Source organism: Knufia obscura, assembly GCF_036327395.1.
Source record: "Knufia obscura strain CCFEE 5817 isolate CBS 148926 chromosome Unknown scaffold_2, whole genome shotgun sequence".
Classification (NCBI taxonomy): domain Eukaryota; kingdom Fungi; phylum Ascomycota; class Eurotiomycetes; order Chaetothyriales; family Trichomeriaceae; genus Knufia; species Knufia obscura.
The window spans coordinates 2,871,013-2,889,744 of record NW_027042688.1 but is presented as its reverse complement, the minus strand read 5'-3'; the positions used below and the strand labels follow the sequence as shown (position 1 = coordinate 2,889,744).

Genomic DNA, 18,732 nt, shown 5'->3' with positions numbered 1-18,732 from the left:
CCTCGCCCTCTTCACGATTTTCATTGCAGAGATGTAGCGTTTTATCCCCTACGAATCCTCAACAACAACAGTCTGCAACCCCTTCGCCTCACTCTCCTTGACATTCACAGCCTGCACATAGCTGTACAGCTTCTCCTTTGCGCCTTCTTCGTCGTTTCGCTTTCTGCTGATTCGGACACGAAGTCTGTAGGGGACGCCCTTGATGCCGGATTCCCAGACTTTTTTGTTTAGTTGCGGGTCGAGGCGGATGTCGGATGTGCCCTGCACCGAGCGTTAGCGAGGTGTATCTTGGGAGAGAGGGGCAACAAGGACGGATATGATGGGACGAGGCAGCAAGGATGAAGTAGGACAAGTCCTCGCTGCGCTCGGACGGGACTGGACTGGACTTACCATAGCACTCTGAGCGAACTTTCGAATCTCCTTGATTGCTCGTGGAGCTCTCTTCTTGAATTGGACACCGTGGACCTGCGCGAGTATATATCAGTCTTCCGTCCTAAATGCTGCTTTGAATCTGCTCATCGGGTGTGTGTTGTCTGTGTGTGATGAGGTATTGTGTCTCGAGTGAGATCTTGCCAGCCATTCGGGTGGACTTCATAAAACTGATGTTCCTGCTCTTGACTTTTTCCTTTCTCTCTCTGGTGGATTTGTGGGATGGAGAGCGCACTCAACTCATAGCAAGCGAGTTGCGGAATAATTGTAGGAGTTCAGGTGGGAGAATTGAGGCATACCCGCTTGTGAAGGTGGATTGTGTATTCTCGGGCGACGACATCGCTGATGGCTGATCTACCCTTCTTGGGCTGAGACTTGCTCTGAGGCTGCGTTTTTGGGTTGTCCTTGACCATGTTTGCGGTACTGGATTGTAAACTTGACGAGGGGATTGGCCGACAGGAATGAGGTGTTGTAAGAAAAGGTGCGACTTTGCGCAGGCGGAGAGAAGCAGCGAAAGTGTGCCAAGGCGGAAGGACGCTAGTCTCTTCAGGCAGGAAGAAAGTAAGGCTTTGAGGTAGACTATTCTAAGGCATCAACTGCTATGGCTAGCTTGAAGATACGTCGCAGTGCAGGCTTGAGAACTTGTATTGTTATGTGCACAAAAGGACGAGCCACATTGGATGTTGAACGAGCCCGAATTTAAGATGGCAAAACACTGATTATGAAGCTTTCGGGGGTCGGTGAGCGGTCTCGATCATCGAGTTGGTGGTTGTGCACCTCATCCTGGAGAGCTGCACGAATATTGACTGGCACACCACACTTTTGCATTCCTGAGGGATGCCGTAGCCACTATCAAGGCCATATGGTAAAATTACAGCACTTTTCCTTTTTGCGCTCAACCGCTACAAAGTGACCACAATCTTCTTGGCCGAAACTCCAGCCTTCTGTTTCTTGCATGCTTCTTGGATTGCGTCAAGTCCATGACCAATAACCTCGGATGGTGGAGCGGGCATGATTTGACCGGATGCCAACGCTTTTGGTAGGAAGTCTTCGTAGACAGCTTTGCCAACGTGAGCATTCTCGCCATAGAATATTGACACTGCAAACACTGTTTGGGTCAGTCTCACAATAAAAGCAAGTTGCACTTATGTCACTTACCTTGCTTAGCTTGCACACTCGCAGGTACGTCTTCCGGTGGAGGAAGAACCGATGAAAGGATACCTCCACCAAACTGGACGACGACCTGAGCAGCCTGCATACTGCTCTCACGAGTACCGATCGCTGACGATATTAGCAGATAACATTGAGAAGGGGGAGTTCAGCTCACAATCATAGGCACCAACGAAAGACCCCTTCTGAAGCTCCGCCACCAGATCTCCGACAATACTCGGGCTGTTGTAATCGAAAGGCTTAGCGCCTAGCTTCTCAACCAGATCGAAGTTCCTCTTCGAGCATGTTGTGACAACATCTAAGCCTGAGGCGACCGCCAGCTGAATGGCAGCGGTACCAACACTGGAGCTACCTCCCCAGACAAGTAGAGTCTTTCCAGATTTCTTGGGGTCGGTGCTAGGGGGATCAAGCTCCAAACAGATCTCCTTCTTTGACTGATACAAGCCTGCAGCGGCGGTGGAAACTGCAAGTGGTAGAGCTGTGGCATCCTCATACTTCATGCGGTCAGGAATGGCTGAGACGGCCGCCTCGGGCACCAGCACCAGGTCTTGGAACGAAGCATCTTGCAGTTTCCTTGTGATCAGGAAATTAGAATGAGCAAGCACTCTTTGACCTGTCTTGAATCGAGTGACTCCCTCGCCGACCTCGACAATTTCGCCAGCCAAGTCTTCACCCAGGACTGTGGGCCACGAGTCTATGTAGAAGCCGATGTCTTGGATTTTCCAGTCGACTGGGTTGATCGCTACCGCCTTGTTGCGGATGAGAACCTGTCCCTTGCCTGGAGCTTGCGTGTCAATAGGTCCTACCCTAAATTCCTTTCCTTTTCCATCCAGGTAGACTGCGTTGTGTTGTTTCGACATATTTCGTTACACAATAGTGCCTCTTGAGAATTACGTACCGTCGATGCAGAATCGGTGTTGGGGATGACTTCAGATGGTCGTAGGTGTACTTATGTTGGATAATTGCTAGTTGCCTAGTTGTACTTATGTTGCATTGCTAGTTGCCTAGTTGTTCACGTCCTGTCGTAAAGCAATGCAATACGGTTCGCTAGCTTGTGTCAGAATTTGTGCCGACTCACTATACCTTTTGAAGCATTTTCTCTGCTGGTCAATCGCGGTATGATGTCCATCTCAAGCTTAGCGTACCACACTGAATACTGTCATTACGTGGTGCGAGGGAGTCCTCAGCGTTGACGGCATGAACCAGATGACGTAAGCGTAACCGGCATACCGCGGAGCACGTCAGAAATGTGCACTCACTACTCATTGTTTGTGAATGTTACTTATCGGTAATGCATTCGAACTTCGATAGTAAGGAGTTCTTCAACGGGTGCCTGAAGATCTTGCGCATGGGTTGATTTGTAATGGGACAAGCATGGAGCACAAACTTGGGGGCTGGGACAATGCTACTCAATTCGTTTGTCGAAATTAAGCCAGACAACCACACTCGATTCGTAAACCATGTGAGGTTGGCCACTGTGTCCGTCGCAACGAGGTCGTCACTGGTGACGAGAATGTGTCAGATGCTAAGCTTGACATAAGAATAAGTACCAGACCTAGGGACTTGAGATGCGGTTGATACTTCAGGCCATCGACAAAAGTTTAATAAATAAAATGATATTGCTCGATCAAGCCTTCCTGATCAAGCACGATGTTGCACCAAGTGGTCGTTTGGAGTGCGCCATAGGCTTGCAAGTACAAGAAGCAGGAGCATGGTGAGCTGAACGCCTGGTCGTCGCTGGCTTGTGCTCAGAAAGCTGCGGCAAGGATGGAAAGTGAACCGAGAACTTCTGGATGTGCCTGTGAGGCCCATGACCTCCTTGTCTGCACGACATCTAGCGGAGAAGCATGACATGTATCAGACACTTGATTCAGCATTATGAAGTCTAATCCTATCTCATATACGGCTAGAAGTACAGTGTACAAGCTCTCAGCTGACCTATACACTAGTTTCCAGGGTACCACGATTTCTTCGTGTGCTCATCCATCCAATCCTTCGGAAGTCGATTGTTCACGACCGTCTGCTCGTAGTCCCTCTGAACCTGAATATCCTTAAGCGTGTATTGATCATTTGAACTAGTCGCTGTGGAAGGCGACCATTCATCTTGACCTTCATTTAGCACCGAGAAGTTGCTAAAGCCTTTACTTGGTTTCTTCTTGTGCGACTGTTGCATTGCCGATTCTCCTCCTCCTGCTCCGCTGATCTTATGGGATGTTGCATGTTGGCTGGTTCCCCTTAGCCCGAACACTCCTAAGAAGGCTGTCAAGAGAGGTTTCATTGTGGGCAGGCAGGCGCATATGAGGGCAACAGAAACTTCGACGTGGGACCAAGTCGTTGGGCTCTTCAAAGTATCTATATATGCGTTAGCTTCGCTTCGAGGTTCCGGGGCACTCCAGTCCCTTACACGAAAGATTCATCGGGTTCAGCTGCAGAATGGTGGTGAACCGGTAAATGCTCGCAACGATCACAAATGCCCCGAGCATGAAAATACCAGTCAGGGCTATCCTTTGAGCATTTCGAAGCTGCAGCCTCCATACGTGATAGATCGGCATCACGAGAATTGCTGCGTCGGTTATGATGTTGGGTATAGCATTTCCAATAAAGACTGCTCGAAGGTTAAGGCACGTGCCAGGTATTGTAAGGTTCCAGGCACGCGGGATCGGGCTGCACTGGAATATGCCTTTAACGAGTCAGATGAGCCCGGAAGCAAGCGAGCAGGAGACTCACAAAGGAAGATGAACAGCAATGACCAAGTTGCTGTCAGGATGCCGAGGATCCATGCAGCAATCCTGAAGCGCCGCAGTGGGAATACTCGACAATACATGACCAAAATGGCTATCTTGATCACTGCCAACACGACCACATAGACGATTTCATCACCATATATCGCCTTGCCGATCGCGACGAGCGACGGAAGAGGCACAGTATCTGCTTGGAGACCAAGGCCATGCTCGATCACTCGACCAGTCAGTATCGTGTTGCAACGAGGGGTGGGAGATACTCACTGACAGCGTTCAGAGCAAAATTGATCCATACCATGAACATCGATGTCAAGACCAGCCAATCGTCCCATCCATAACTTCCAGTCGAGCGCCATCGAGCCCAAAAGCGCAAGAACACGCAGAGGACTGCTAGAAGAGTGAAACTGATGTCGATGCCGTAAAGCTCAGATTTCATCGATTGCTCATGGTTGATCTGGGAAGCAGATTTCTGTGGTGTCGCCATCGTTGGAGCGGGGTTTCAAAGGTATCTCTGCTAGATAACCACGACGGTGGGCTCCTCGGGTATTTCGCTGCAAACCAGCAGTACATATATACGGGATCAGGGGGAGTGATATCGTTACTCGTGAGGAGATGCAGATCATCGTTGCCACTGTAGAAGCTCAAGGCAGGTGTTGAGAGGTGCAACGACACCACGCAACCCCTGCCAGCTGTGAAACATACATGTTTTGTTCAGGCTTTCGTCAGGTCCGAGCAGAGCAGCCTTTGGATTCTCTTCGGGCAAACGGCCTACAAAGATGATGGCCCGGTGTAAGTAACAATCTGCATAGCATGTGCACTAACCAATCCTGGCACGTATGGACCTGCATATCTCGAGGCTTCTTGCCAGAAGCGGCCGGTCTCTTTACGCTAACAGGTGAAAAGAGCGTTGGGGCGGAGCAAGGACGGCACGATTGAGCAAAAACGTCACAAGGCCGGGACGGCACCTATCTGTCGGCTCAAGGCTAGCGCGTAAGACTTTGGACTCTGGCAGGCACAAATGGTGCTTGTGGATGATCATGTCAGTAGCCATGATCTTGATCGTTAACTGGTTGGTGTGCTTTGTGGTGATGGTTCTGAGTCCGCAAAATCGATGGTAGTACTCCGTACTCGCAAAACTGATGAAGCTTACCCGGCTGGCTTTGTCTTACAGTTAGGAAAGAACTTATCGCGACTGTTCCGACAGAGTTTGGAGTCGTTCGAGCCCATGTCAACGGTGGCGGAGGAGCCAGGCAAAGCCAGTATCAAAGATCAGCAGGGGGTCCTCCCGACGACTCGGTCGTGCTGATGGTAAAACTTTGTGATGGAGCTCGCTTGGCTCGCTAACAAAGAAGCACATTCCCATTACGTTTTGAGCGTTGCTTGAATCGATTTGTCGATTTCAATAGGTCCTAACGCTTCACACGACCCAGCGGTGATGTCTCCCCTGCTAGCGCTCTAGAGATCGCCCAGCTTGCAGGAACAAGATTTCGGGGATGTGTAAAGCGCAGTCGAATAGCGCCATGGCATGCAGATCAATCATCAAGTTCGCAGCGTCTTGCTTTCGCCTGTGCAGTCAACCGCTTCATGGAGTTTCGCTAAATTGTGACCAGGTGCGAGCGTCGCTCTTCAACGGCAGTTATGAACGGACTTGGCAGGCACACATGCAAAGGCTGCTTGCCAAAAGACAAATCGCCGAGGAGTTTCTCAATAAGCTCCACACGCATTGGCCTCCGAAGCACTCCGCACGCCTCCACCCCGTGCTTGCATTGCACTGGCACTGGCAGGTGAAGCTTTGTGTCTGGCTCGGCCGGTCTTGCATTTGTCGTCCTTCATGAAGCCTTGTGTGTTTTTAAGCTTGACAATCCAACCATGTAGGGAAAGCAAAGTCTTAGCTGAGCCGCAAGTACCTGCCAATAGTGTATGGTCAGGTCAATTGGAACAAGTTGTATAATACTTATGTTCATCTTCCTGTTCGTGCGGGAGAGTGCCACTGCTACTGAGACAAAAAGGTCCTTGGAATCGTGACAGCACATGTGATGAATCTGCTCAGACTGCTATTGCATAACGTTGATGCCTCGCTTGGTGAATAGGTGGGAACGTGCACGAGTGATGCAGAAGATCAACTTCAAGGGTCGGCAGATGAAGTTTCATGCCAAGCCTGTGCAAGATAGTTGCTTTTCATCATAAAGTTCGAGCCAAAGACTCTACTTTTTTCACCAGCAACGAAGTAGAACCTCGAACACTTGCGAGTCAGTCCGATCAAGTCACTATCTCCAGACAGCCAGTATCTCATGATGAGCACGCAGACGGCCCAGGTGCCTCACCTCGGAGGCATTAACGTTGCCTACCGCGCCACGCAGTATGACGCAGCTAAACCGACGCTCGTTCTCGCCCATTCGTTTATGAACTCATCGAATTTGTACAAAGCTCAATTTGAGGAGCAAAGCTTAACATCAGCTGCTAACCTGATCGCTGTCGATCTCTTGGGTCATGGCGACACAAGAATTAAGTCTGGCGTTGAGCAGTTCACCTATTGGGATAGCAGCATTATGATCTTGCAGCTGCTCGACCACATAAAGGTCGACAAGTTCTTTGCTTTGGGCACAAGTCAAGGAGGCTGGGTGGTTGCGAGATTGGCTCTGCTGGCACCTTCCCGGGTGGGTGTTTCTGTACGGATGCCATGTTCGCCGACGCTAATGATTTGTAGATGCAAGGCATCATAGCTCTAGGAACCTCAATGGATTACGAGTCTCAGAGGACCCGTGATCTAGGTTGTTGGGATATGTAAGATTATAATCGCTGCCAGTCAATCCTTGAATCAGTGGCTAACGATAACTAAGCGCACCTATTGGTGACAGCCTCATCTCAGGCTGGTCTAGCACGACTCCCACTCCAGACTTCGCTCTCGACGATGGCTTCCTTGGTCTTCTTGCCAACCTCGGTGTCGGACCGAATGCTGACTCGTCTCTGGTTCAATCAATGAGCGCAGATACGAAGTCGCACTACACAGGTGATGCTGGTCGTAAACGGGCACGAATGTCCGCGATCAATCTCAGAGATCGGGATGGTTTGCACGGTCGGTTGTCTGATATCACGTGTCCAGTCCTATGGATGCACGGGACATCGGACCAAGTGTATAGCGTTGCAAATGCTCAGGAGGAGATCGTGTTATTTGTGAATTCAAAGGAGGCCAGGCTAGAGACGATTGAGGACGGTCATCACTTTTTGAGTGCGTCGAATCCCAAGGATGTCACGAAGGAGGCTGTAAGCTTTATCAAGAAGTACATGATCTAGCACTGACAAATACCTGATAAATTCTTCTCTTCTTCTTTCCGGACCATATCGGTCTTCCTTAGCCGTCAATGTCCTCACGTTTATGATTGCTCCTGCTTGACAGAAATATCTGCTAAAGAGCACGTGACTTCGCGTGAGTGCGCCTGCCAACCCCCGCTTATCAATTCCGTACTTCGCTTCTGCTACGTACGTATCATCTGCTACTACAACAAGACTTCTGTATCTCTCGGTTTCGTCTATCTTTATATGGTGCTGAAATATTCCCTTTTACTCAATCACAAGCTATTGTCATTCATTTGTGCGACACCGATATACAGAAAATGGATCTCAGCAGCCCACATCATCACGTATCTATCTTTACATTGCCACGCGAGGTGATGGACCTCGTCTAGAAGAACTTGGGACACGAAGACCTCAAATCGTCGCGCCTCACATGCAAACATCTGGAAGTTTTAGCCCGTACTCATGTCTTTGAGAACTTCACCCTCTGTCCTCACAGTCTGAGCTTCCAGCATCTGCAGAAGATCGCGCAGTCGACTCACCTCGCCTCGCTACTCCAAACGCTCGACTACGACACTACTTTCCGAGGCGTTGATGAGCTGATCTCCTGCCGTCTTGACCTGAATTTACATCCTACGATATCGGGATTTGAATTTAATAGACTTGCACCCGAGAACGACAAGTGACTCACCGAGTTCCAAACATTCAAGCATGCAGTCCTGTTACCGGACAATGACATGGATAAATTCAGCCAGGTCAATATGCTACAAGAAGCTCTTGTGCATTTCAGTGGCTTGAAGCACATTCGCGTCTAGGAGTCGCCCTTCTGGCTCGTACGTTTGATTCAGCTCGAAACAAGCAGCAAATCTCCGTTCGGAGGTGCACCTGGTGTGATACCCCGGTTTTACACAGCTGCTCTGGGGCGCATGTTTGGTCTGTTTGACGACACGATCCTCGACGACGAAATTGCTAATGGATTTCGCGCGGGTTATGTCGGGTACACAGGTAATTCTTACGCTCTGATAGCTCTCGTGGCTTCGCAAAAGTTGCCATCGAACATGACTCACTTCGAAATACGAGGTACGAGCTTGCCAGATCTTCTTGGACAGCAGGGTCTCATGAGGAATGCGGGACAGCTTGGCCACTCAATATCTGGTCTGCGTAGCCTCGAGCTTCATGGTGGTACTGTGGCGCCTTTCGACACCCCTATGACTCTCAATCTACAGCTCCTGTTGATGCACGCTGTAAACCTGGAAAGATTGGTCGTCTCGTTCAGATCTGGGTTCAGCCGCCTTGAGGTGAGCAAAGATATGTTGAACTTAGAGATGGGATTGTACTTGCTGTCCATCTTTCGCTCAGAGAGTGGCTTGTCATTGCCAGCTCGTCTTACATGGAGCCGGACATTAAAACACCTCGACCTCAACCACTTGGTCTGCACATCGGCCGAACTCAAGCAGGTCCTCGGAGCTGCGGACTGTGGAAGAAGCCTTGAGGAGCTCAGGTTGAGTCGGATAGTCCTGTTGCCAGCAGAAGAAGGTGGATCAAGAGCATGCTTTGTCGACATCCTTAAATGGATGCAACGAAATCTCAGACTTCAGATTGCGTGTTTCAATGGGTCCTGGTCAAATGGCGGCATGCAGAACTGGTACATCTACCCACACCATGGAGTAGTATTAGAAGATGGGGAACAGTCGCAGAGTCTCCGCGACCTGGTTCAGCTCTTTGTCATAGCAGGTGGACCGTGCCCTCTGGAGCATGTTCAGATACCAACACGGTTCTATGATCTTGCTAAGCCGGACTACAGTCCGACAGTGCCTGAGGTGCTCAAAGATCCGAAGTACAGAGGCGACCCCAGTTGGAGCATGCAATACTTGGATGAGAACATTGAAGAGCCGGCTTACGAAGTAGTGTCAATGGGACATGTCCTACAGGAAGACCTGACTCAATTTGACGAGAATAGCAATCCCGAGTACATCGACTTAGACGACCTAGAGTACATTGATTGGTATGACGGGCCCCTTCCAAACGATCATGACATGGATCTGGGTGAGCATGGTGTTTGACCTTACTAGAGAGCCAAGGCAATGGTTTTCTGGCTTCGCGAGACACAGACGTAGTTTGAGCTAGCCTGCATGAATTTCAACGAACATATCCGGGCATATACCCAGCCGTAGGTTCGACATGTCCGTTGTGGACGCGTCAGGAGGCATCTGGAAAACTCAACTCATTTCCAGGATCAGCAGGGCAAGCCCTACAGTTACAAAGGTTCAAGCCAAACAGAGTTATTGAGTAAGACATATTCTGAAACCCAAATATCAAAATGGACCAGGTGTCAAAACCTGAAACGTGTCTTGCTGTAGAGCTAGTATACATATCCGGGGGTATCTTAAGCTACAACAAGGTACTTTACAATAAGAAAACAGTGACCATAACCGGCCCATAGAATGGCACCACCCCAACATCAACGCCAGCACAACTCCATCTCCCATTTTTTGTTCAACACAATCCCCGCCCCATCCTATCTCTCCTCCCAATCCTTATCCGCATCAGCCCCCGTAATATACGAATAATGATGATGCGCCGGCATACTAAACCTCTTCCTCGCCCTCAACGCCTTCAAATCCCCCTTCGCCTCATCGATCTCCTCAGCCTTAATCCCATTGACCATCGCAGCATAAGGGCTGATCTCGCGCTCTGTCCTCGTTGTGCCTCTAGCGATCGATCCTGAGGCTTTACTGTCATCTTCCGGCGTGGTCTCAGAGTTCGTACCCCCACTCATATCGACGAAGTCGTCGTTATCGGAACCATCGGGGCTAGGCGTTATCTCCCGCCGCGTCCTAAGCGGACTGGGGCTGTCACGCGCGCGTGGTGGTCTGCGCGTGCGATCGCTGCGGCTGCTGTTGCTGCTGTCGTTTCTGCTGCTTGAGGGTCGGGTGGGCCGGTTGAGTTCGAAGGGGAGGGTTTGGCGTCCGGTTGCACCAGCTCCGGCACTTCCACTGCCGCCTCCGCTACCGATTAGGCTCTTCTCGCCGCTTGTGCCAGCGCGCCAGCTTGGTAGCGGTGGCGATAGCATGTTTGCGCTGCTTGGCGGGCTGGGCGCTGTCATTGGGATGATCGCATCTTCTGGACTTTGAGGCGGCGACGGTATTATTGGGTGAGGCAGCGGTGACGGCTCAGATGGTGGAATGATTTCTCTCCTTGCAGCGGACGTGTTGGAGACGCGGGAGCTGCTGGTGTCGCTGCTGTTTGAGTCTTCGACTAGTGGGCTGTTGCGGAGGTCTGTCCGGCTGCGTGATCGGCGGAGGCTGCCGTGGCTTCCGCGACTGCTTGTGCTGGGATTGCGCAGGGCAGTTTGTGAGTGGACGGGCGAGAGCATGCTGTCTCTGTGGCCTATTGTCATGCTTCGTCTTTTCAGCTTTGTGTTTGCTGGAGAATTCGACCGTTCTATTGGGGCTGTGGTTCGGGGCCTTGGTACTGGGTCGGTGGCTTGGAATGGATTCGATATGCTTGTGATGGACGGCAGCGCTGGGGGCGCAGAATTCGATGGAGGCGGTGGTGTGGCATGCAGGTTTATACTCCGAGGATTGTGGAGGTAAATGTGGTAGTCCATCGGTTCCTCGGCCGACATGGTTGACTGGCTGGCCGGTTGCTGTGGTGGCACGGATTGAGGTCTTCCTGGCGGCTGAAGCTGCGCATTCTGTGCTTGTGTTGTGCTTCGCCTTGACAACGATTTTCGAGCCTTGCTTGGCGCCCCTGTCTGCTGCTGAGGATGTATTGCATCGTTCACAGCTACTTGGTTGGTAAACGCCTGGTCCGTCAGGCTGTAGACCGTTCCTGGTAGCTTGACAAAATCGTTGAAAGTGCCCGCAAGATTGGCAAAGTTGAAGCCTCGGCCCGGTACGGTGGGCAGGAAGCGTTGACCCAGTTCTCTGTCAAGGTCCATATGTTCCTTCTGCAATGGCTGGTACTTCATCTGATTGGTCCAGAACTTTGGATAGTGGCCGAACCTTGAGGCTATCCTTGGCTCTATGTTGATGTCAAAGACCACGTTTTCGACGTCGCCTTTTGTGATGAGCGCGACGAAAGTCATCTCTCGAGGTAGTCCGGATCGTTGGAGCTGGTTCTCCTCCATAGTCCATACCACCTCCCCATCTTCCACATCATAACTGGGTCCATCAAAGGGGTGGCTGCGAACCGTACGCGTTGACCCTTGAATCCGCATCATCTGGTAGACCTTGTAGCCACCTTTCACACCGCCTGATGGGGAAAGTGATGCGCTGACAGGTGCCTGTGATACACCGAGGGAACCAGTGAGGTTGAAGTTCCAATCCAGTGTCTCCGGACTGACACCACCGAACATAACATGTGGTGCAAATCGCAGAAACTTTGGTTTCTGCTTGGGCACTGGCACCCCATGTGCCGAGAGACGATGCGACGTCGCTCCAGGATCGGTGTAGGATTGATCGGTGTCATCGTGCAATTCAATTGATACTGTCGCTGCTTGGAAACGATTGATGGTTTCGGAAGGATGAAAGACGAAGCTCACAGCCAAGAAGCGCACATTGTCGATGGCATCCCCATGAGTGCTTGGACTGTCATAGAAGCCGTCTTGGAGACGAGTAACATGAGCGGTGATGTACGCGTTGCCTGGCAGTCGACGTTCGTAGATGCATTTCGACTCACATTCTAGGCGAACATCGGGTGCATTTGGATCTCGGAAGCGACCTGCATTAGTGGGATTGGGTAAGGGAGCCAACCCTGGGACTCCTGTTGTTTGCGCTGATTGTGTACCGGATTGTGTGCGCTTCAGCCAGCTTGCCATCGCTCATACATCTTCTTTAAATGAGTGACGTGATTACCAAGAAACGAAAAATGAATGAATGTTGGTCAGCCTGATGCTTGATGGAAGAGACTCTAGATGAGAGAGGTTGCATAACGAGTAGCATCGACGCGTCGAGACATCTTCTTCCCAGCAATGTATGTGGATCGCCTGATTTTCCCAGCCCCGTTTAACCTAGTCATTACGGATCAAGCCATGTGGCACCCGGAAGTCTATCCTAGTTTCGAAACAACGAGGGCGACCATTCAGAACACAGGCAGCGCTTATAGTGAGGTCATCGCCCGAAGCTACTGGTTTCGCCCTCCCAAAGTTAAGGTATCTTGTTACAAACTGTAGACTTATTCTATCTTGTGTCGGTTGCGCCAGCAACGACATCTTGCTCGCAATCAGACACTTCATCATGGCTTCTCCTAGGTAGTACTGGGCAGAAATCCTATGTAGTACTGGGTGATGCCTAATCCGTTAGGTATTAAAGTCGTAACACTATAGACTAGGCATCCAGTAATAATACGTAACAGCCCTACTAAAATTCCTAAGGCACTAAGTCCTCTATATTACGAATTCCTTATCGATAAGGAATCTAAACTATAATATTTTAAACTACGTACTACTAACCTTATTACTATTAACTTAACTAATTACGTATACTATAACTATACCTTTCGATTATACTAAATCCTTAGGATATCTCGATCTAATACTAAATTACTTTTTAGTAGCGAGAGCGAAGACGATTAGTCGTATACCTTTACGCGAATTCCTTTACTTTAATCCCGGATAAGCCCTTCTCTTCTCTTAATAATATGTATATATATATCTAAAAGTACACTAAAGATAACGGCTATATAATAGTACGGAAGAAGATAGACTAGCGCTAAGGTAAGTAGTATAAGATTAATAGCGAGGGTAAAGGGCTAATTTATTAATAAGAGTTTTAGTATAATACTAGCGGTAAGAAGTAGAAGTATTATAAACTAAAAGGGCGTACTATAAAGCGACCTATATACTTCTAAGAGAGGCTACGACTTCCGAATTCTTTATTATAAAGGTAAAGAAGATAATAAGCCCTTTAGTAAGTAGTATTTATAATATATTAAAGGCTATAATAAGTATAACTATTTAATATTATTTAGTACTACTATATACTTAATATATTATCGGCTAAGTATAAAGTAACTACTAAAGCTTATTACTAATTACCGAATAAGTAATATATCCTATAAAGTAATATATCTTTAAGTAAAGATTATGTTAGGATCTCGGGACGACTCTATTACTATTAGTGGCTAAATACTCTATTTACCTATAGGGGTAACAGCGATTTAACGCTTATAAGAAGCGGAAGAATCGTATACGCAACGCATCTATGTACCTATCCTATATCACGTACTATTCGTAACACACGATTTTAGCTATAATCTTAGGGTCTTTCCCTAATAGTAAGAAATTCTGGGATATATTATATATTTCTTATAATTATATAAGCTTTCTTAAAACCTCGTTGCTAGCTAGTCGCTAATAATAAAACCCTTATAGTAATTACGACCGGGTATTAAATAAGAATAATTAACCTAAATTACGGCTAAATCTAGTGCTTTTGTCTTAATTATTACCGATCGTCGGCCGAGTATACCTTTTTAGAATTATCTAATTAAACGTGCTTATCGAGCGTAATTATAGCTATAATTACGACTACTTATTATAACGTTATATTATTACTGCTATCTACGGCTTCGCCCTCGTCCTCTACTCTATCTCTAGTTATAACCTTTCTCCTCTTAGCTTATAGTTCCTCGTCGTTATTATCTAAGATTATAATCGGATTAAGAGATTCGTTTAGGTTATAGAGGAGGGTTATACGTAGTTACTCGTTATCGTCGCTATTAAGTAGAGTATTAAGTAGAGATACTAGCTCGTTAAGATCCTTATTATGTAATTAAGTTAGAATAAACTACGGCTAGGAGGGTTACGACTATAATTATAACGCTTACGGTTAAGTAATTCTATATTACTATAATAACTGTATTTACTAGTATAGTTAAGTATCCTATAATAAAGACTACTCTATCTACTTATTAGAGCTACAAGGTATACCTCATTATAACGGTTACTAGCGTTATAGATTTTTCTTCTTATTACTACTCTTAACCTATTCTAGTTTACGTTTTTAATTAAAGAACTATAATATAATAGACTTATTAAGTTAATTAAGTCGCTATTACTTAAAATACCTATACTATGTAAAACGAACTAAGAGGGCCTACGAAGCGAGATTTAGTTAATTTAATTAAAGTAAGTAAGTAGTTAAAGTAGAACTTAACTAAGGTATTAATTAAAGGACTAATTAAAGGACTAACTAAAGGACTAACTAAAGTATTAACTAAAGTATTTATTTAATTATTAGTTAATTACTATAGTACGTACCTATTAATTAACTTATATACTAAGTAAAGTATTTTTATTATTACTTTACTTATTATTAAGTTATTAGTTTAAGTATTAACTTAAGTATTAATTTAACTTCTATTTAGTTATTATTATTAATTAAAATATTTAGCTAATTTATTTATTACTTATTAACTTATTATTTTAAATATTTACTAAAGTACTAATTCTATTATTTAACTAGTTACTAATTTAATTCCTTAGATATTAAGTTAAGTAGTAAGTTAAGTAGTAAGTTAAGTAGTAAGTCAAGTAGTAAGTCAAGTAGTAAGTCAAGTAGTAAGTCAAGTAGTAAGTCAAGTAGTAAGTTAAGTAGTAAGTTAAGTAGTAAGTTAAGTAGTAAGTCAAGTAGTAAGTCAAGTAGTAAGTTAAGTAGTAAGTTAAGTATTTTAGTTCTTACTTATTTAAATTACTTACTTATTATATTACTTATTTATTTATTTATTTATTTATTTATTTATTTATTTATTTATTTATTTATTTATTTATTTATTTATTTATTTATTTATTTATTTATTTATTTATTTATTTATTTATTTATTTATTTATTTATCTACTTTCTTACTTATTCTTATAACTTAATAGCTAAGTATCTTAATAGCTATATATCTTATAGCTTAGGTATCTAAAGTACTAAATAGTTAAGTAAGTAAGTAAGTAATTAATTAATTAACTAACTAATTAAATATTAAAGGTAAGGATACGAGTAGAAAAGAAAGAACGGAAGAACGCGAGCGAGTTAATGCCTTAATCTTAAGGTATCTAAGCTCTTTCGCAGCTCGGTTTCTTCTCGCCTTCGTTAACAACGAAGAGGTCTTACGACTTCGGCTAACTTTTACAAATAGAGAGTACGATTCAGCGGTTTCAGAGAAGTAATCGCCATCAAGCAGAGACGATTCGTTGTCGCTGCGTAGTTGGCGAAAGGTAGGCGGAAGTTGCGACGCAAAGGGATTTAAGGTGTCGCAGGTCACATAATTTGGAATCACATGCAACCAATTATATGCACCGACTAATTAGAAGTGCGGCTTTCTTGATATGATTTACCTTTAGATTCCTGCTTCACAGGATAAAAGTCTTTAATCTTTAGTACCTTACCTTTTTATATACGCTTTTATATAATATACTAGTAAAGTAGCTTTAGAGATATACTAATAGTATCTATATATAGGTTAAGCTAGTAAGTATATAAATCTTAATCTTTTTAGTATAATTTAACTCTTTTATACTTAGCCTTAATAAGTATAAGAGTATAGTATAAGATTCGGTAGTATAGGCTTATATAGATATCGTTATTATATATTTACTACTTTTAGTACTTATCGGTATTAATCTCTTATAATATATCGTTATATCGCTTATAAATATACTAGGTTATTTAGTTAATAAGGCGTTAAGGATATAGAATAGCTACTACTAAGTTACGCTTAATTTAGCGATATATACCTTTAACTTAAGAGGTTATTATACTACTAAAATATAGTACCTAGTTAATTTAAGTAGATATTATCTTTTCTTTAATACTTAGCTAAGTAGTAGATAGGTATCTTAGTATATCTTTATACTTCTCGTTCTTATACTTATTAACTAGTATATCTTAGGCTTAATTATATACTTTAATCGTTTTAGTAGTAAGTACTAGCCGAAGGTACTTTATAAAGATATTATAATAATTTAGTACTTTAATCTTAATCTCTAATATATTTATACTTATATTGAATACTTCTTTCTTAAAGTACTTTAGTATATACGCCTTTATATTATTTTATATATACTACTAGTAAAGTAGGTATTTAGAGTATAAGAAAACTATTATAATAGGATTCTATATACTAGTATTCTTATTTATAATAATTATAATTAAATCGTTAAGGCTTAAGCTATTATAGAACTTCTTAATCTTTTATATAATCTAGAAGTAGTCTTTTATATCTTTTATAGTTATTAATACCTAGCCGATAATAATAGTTAAATTAGTAAAGAAAGAACTAATAATTTATACTAAAGAAAGGGTATACTTATTAATTTTATATATTATATTAATAATAATAATAAAAGAGTATAACTTTATTAACTTAACTACTTTATCGCTTTTACTAAAGAAAATTAAATAGTTAAGTTACTCTTTCTTATCGTTATAGTAATTATAGATATACTCGTATTTAAGATCTTATATTAATACTTAAATTAGTTATAAACTAGTATTCTTTTACTTATATAGTTATTAGTATAAATTATTAATATCTTTTTATATAAAAACTTTATTTAAATACTTAATCTGTTACGAATAGTATGTGATATAGGATAGGTATATAGATGCGTTGCGTATACGATTCTTCCGCTTCTTATAAGCGTTGAATCGCTGTCGCCCCTATAGGTAAATAAAGTATTTAGCTACTAATAGTAATAGAGTCGTCTTAAGATTCTAATATTTTTAATACTTCTCTCTTATCGCCGTTACTAAACGACTATAGGAGCTCCGAAACGATATTAATACGTAGTTAATACGCCCCCGAGGAGATAGAGAAAGAAGTAGCCGCGAAGTACGTATAGCTATAAGTAACTATAGTAAAGAAAAGAATACGAGACGAGATAAAAGAGATAAAAATAGAGCTTACGGATCGTAGGTAAGCGTCTAGCGTATCGCCTATACCTAGTTAAAGTAGTAGTAGCGATATACTAGTAAGGGCGAGGGTACTAGTATCTCCCGTCTTTACTAATAAGACGCTAAGCGAGCTTTAAAGGTATATTTAGAGTTATAGTATCTATTTTAACGCTATAAGTAAATATAACAAGAGTCGGTAAGTAATAATAATAGCGTTATACCTCCGGGACGATACGCTATCGTAATAGATACGACTCGCTAATAAGAAGCCTATAAACTAAAGAGATTATAAGAGAGTGTTATAGGATATAATTTAAGATCCTACTAGTCGAATAAGTAACGCGTTACTAGTAGTTAAGAAAGCGGAGTAGCGATAGAGTAAGAGCGTTCGCGAGCTAGCTAACTAATTAGAGGAGTTAGAAGAGAATATTCTAACTCTATAATGATTAAGTAGTAGCGAGTATAAACGCTAGTTAACGCTCTATATCCTAAGCTATATATAACTATTCTCCGTAAGAAGCGTACGATTAAGACGCGCGTATAAGTCGTTATAGTAGTATAACGACTTAAATTACTTTATTAGGGTAGGCTAAAGGCGGAGAATAAGGTAGGTATAGAGAGTGCGAGGCCTACTCGTATTAAAGGCGTACCTAATAAGCGAGAGTGCTTTACCTATAGTAAATAAGGGTATATAGCGAAGTACTACTTAGTAAAGAAGAGCGAGAAGACCTAACCTTAAGGTTATAACGAAGTATATAAGGAAAGGAGAGCTATTACGAGGTTACTACTATACGTATACGTATAGCCGACGAAGCGAGTTCTCTATAAAGCTAGTAAAAAGAGCTATGCGTTAGCTAAGTAACCGAGGATAATTAAGCTTTATTCGCGGGATTCGAGATTACTAAAAGTATATAGCCGTAGAGGGCTAAGGTTACTAAATATATACGAGTTAAAAGCGAGTCGTAAGACAAAACGTAGGTCTATTATTAATCGATTACTAAGATAGTAAGGTAATAACTAGCTGCGTTATATCTATTAAAATAAAGAAGCGATCGTATATCGAGGACGATACGTATAGAGGGAGGGGATAAATATCACGAATAGTACGTGATATAGGATAGGTACATAGATGCGTTGCGTGTGCGATTCTTCCGCTTCTTACAAGCGTTGAATCGCTGTCGCCCCTATAGGTAAATAGAGTATTTAGCCAC

At 44.0% G+C, this 18,732-nt stretch overlaps 6 protein-coding genes across 6 annotated transcripts; 2 read left to right on the top strand and 4 right to left on the bottom strand.

The window, feature by feature from the left end:
• Positions 1–48: 48 nt before the first annotated feature.
• RPL31B (60S ribosomal protein L31B) lies at positions 49–842 on the bottom strand (the record flags this gene model as incomplete). Its single annotated transcript, XM_064871345.1, has 3 exons — positions 49–261; positions 391–465; positions 729–842. The coding sequence occupies 3 exons, from the start codon at positions 840–842 to the stop codon at positions 49–51; spliced, it is 402 nt and encodes a 133-aa protein (XP_064733798.1).
• A 489-nt stretch (positions 843–1,331) lies between these two features.
• Positions 1,332–2,459, bottom strand: PMZ80_002914 (uncharacterized protein; the record flags this gene model as incomplete). Its single annotated transcript, XM_064871344.1, has 3 exons — positions 1,332–1,537; positions 1,588–1,710; positions 1,757–2,459. The coding sequence occupies 3 exons, from the start codon at positions 2,457–2,459 to the stop codon at positions 1,332–1,334; spliced, it is 1,032 nt and encodes a 343-aa protein (XP_064733797.1).
• A 1,085-nt stretch (positions 2,460–3,544) lies between these two features.
• Positions 3,545–4,824, bottom strand: PMZ80_002913 (uncharacterized protein; the record flags this gene model as incomplete). The annotated part of the gene is made up of 3 exons (XM_064871343.1): positions 3,545–3,951; positions 4,004–4,204; positions 4,605–4,824. 3 exons carry the CDS (start codon positions 4,822–4,824, stop codon positions 3,545–3,547), a joined length of 828 nt encoding a protein of 275 aa, XP_064733796.1.
• A 1,810-nt stretch (positions 4,825–6,634) lies between these two features.
• Positions 6,635–7,634, top strand: PMZ80_002912 (uncharacterized protein; the record flags this gene model as incomplete). Its single annotated transcript, XM_064871342.1, has 3 exons — positions 6,635–6,997; positions 7,048–7,124; positions 7,181–7,634. 3 exons carry the CDS (start codon positions 6,635–6,637, stop codon positions 7,632–7,634), a joined length of 894 nt encoding a protein of 297 aa, XP_064733795.1.
• A 711-nt stretch (positions 7,635–8,345) lies between these two features.
• Positions 8,346–9,697, top strand: PMZ80_002911 (uncharacterized protein; the record flags this gene model as incomplete). Its single annotated transcript, XM_064871341.1, has 2 exons — positions 8,346–8,350; positions 8,497–9,697. The coding sequence occupies 2 exons, from the start codon at positions 8,346–8,348 to the stop codon at positions 9,695–9,697; spliced, it is 1,206 nt and encodes a 401-aa protein (XP_064733794.1).
• A 455-nt stretch (positions 9,698–10,152) lies between these two features.
• On the bottom strand, positions 10,153–12,456 carry PMZ80_002910 (uncharacterized protein; the record flags this gene model as incomplete). The annotated part of the gene is made up of 1 exon (XM_064871340.1): positions 10,153–12,456. One exon carries the CDS (start codon positions 12,454–12,456, stop codon positions 10,153–10,155), a length of 2,304 nt encoding a protein of 767 aa, XP_064733793.1.
• Between the last annotated feature and the right edge of the window lie 6,276 nt (positions 12,457–18,732).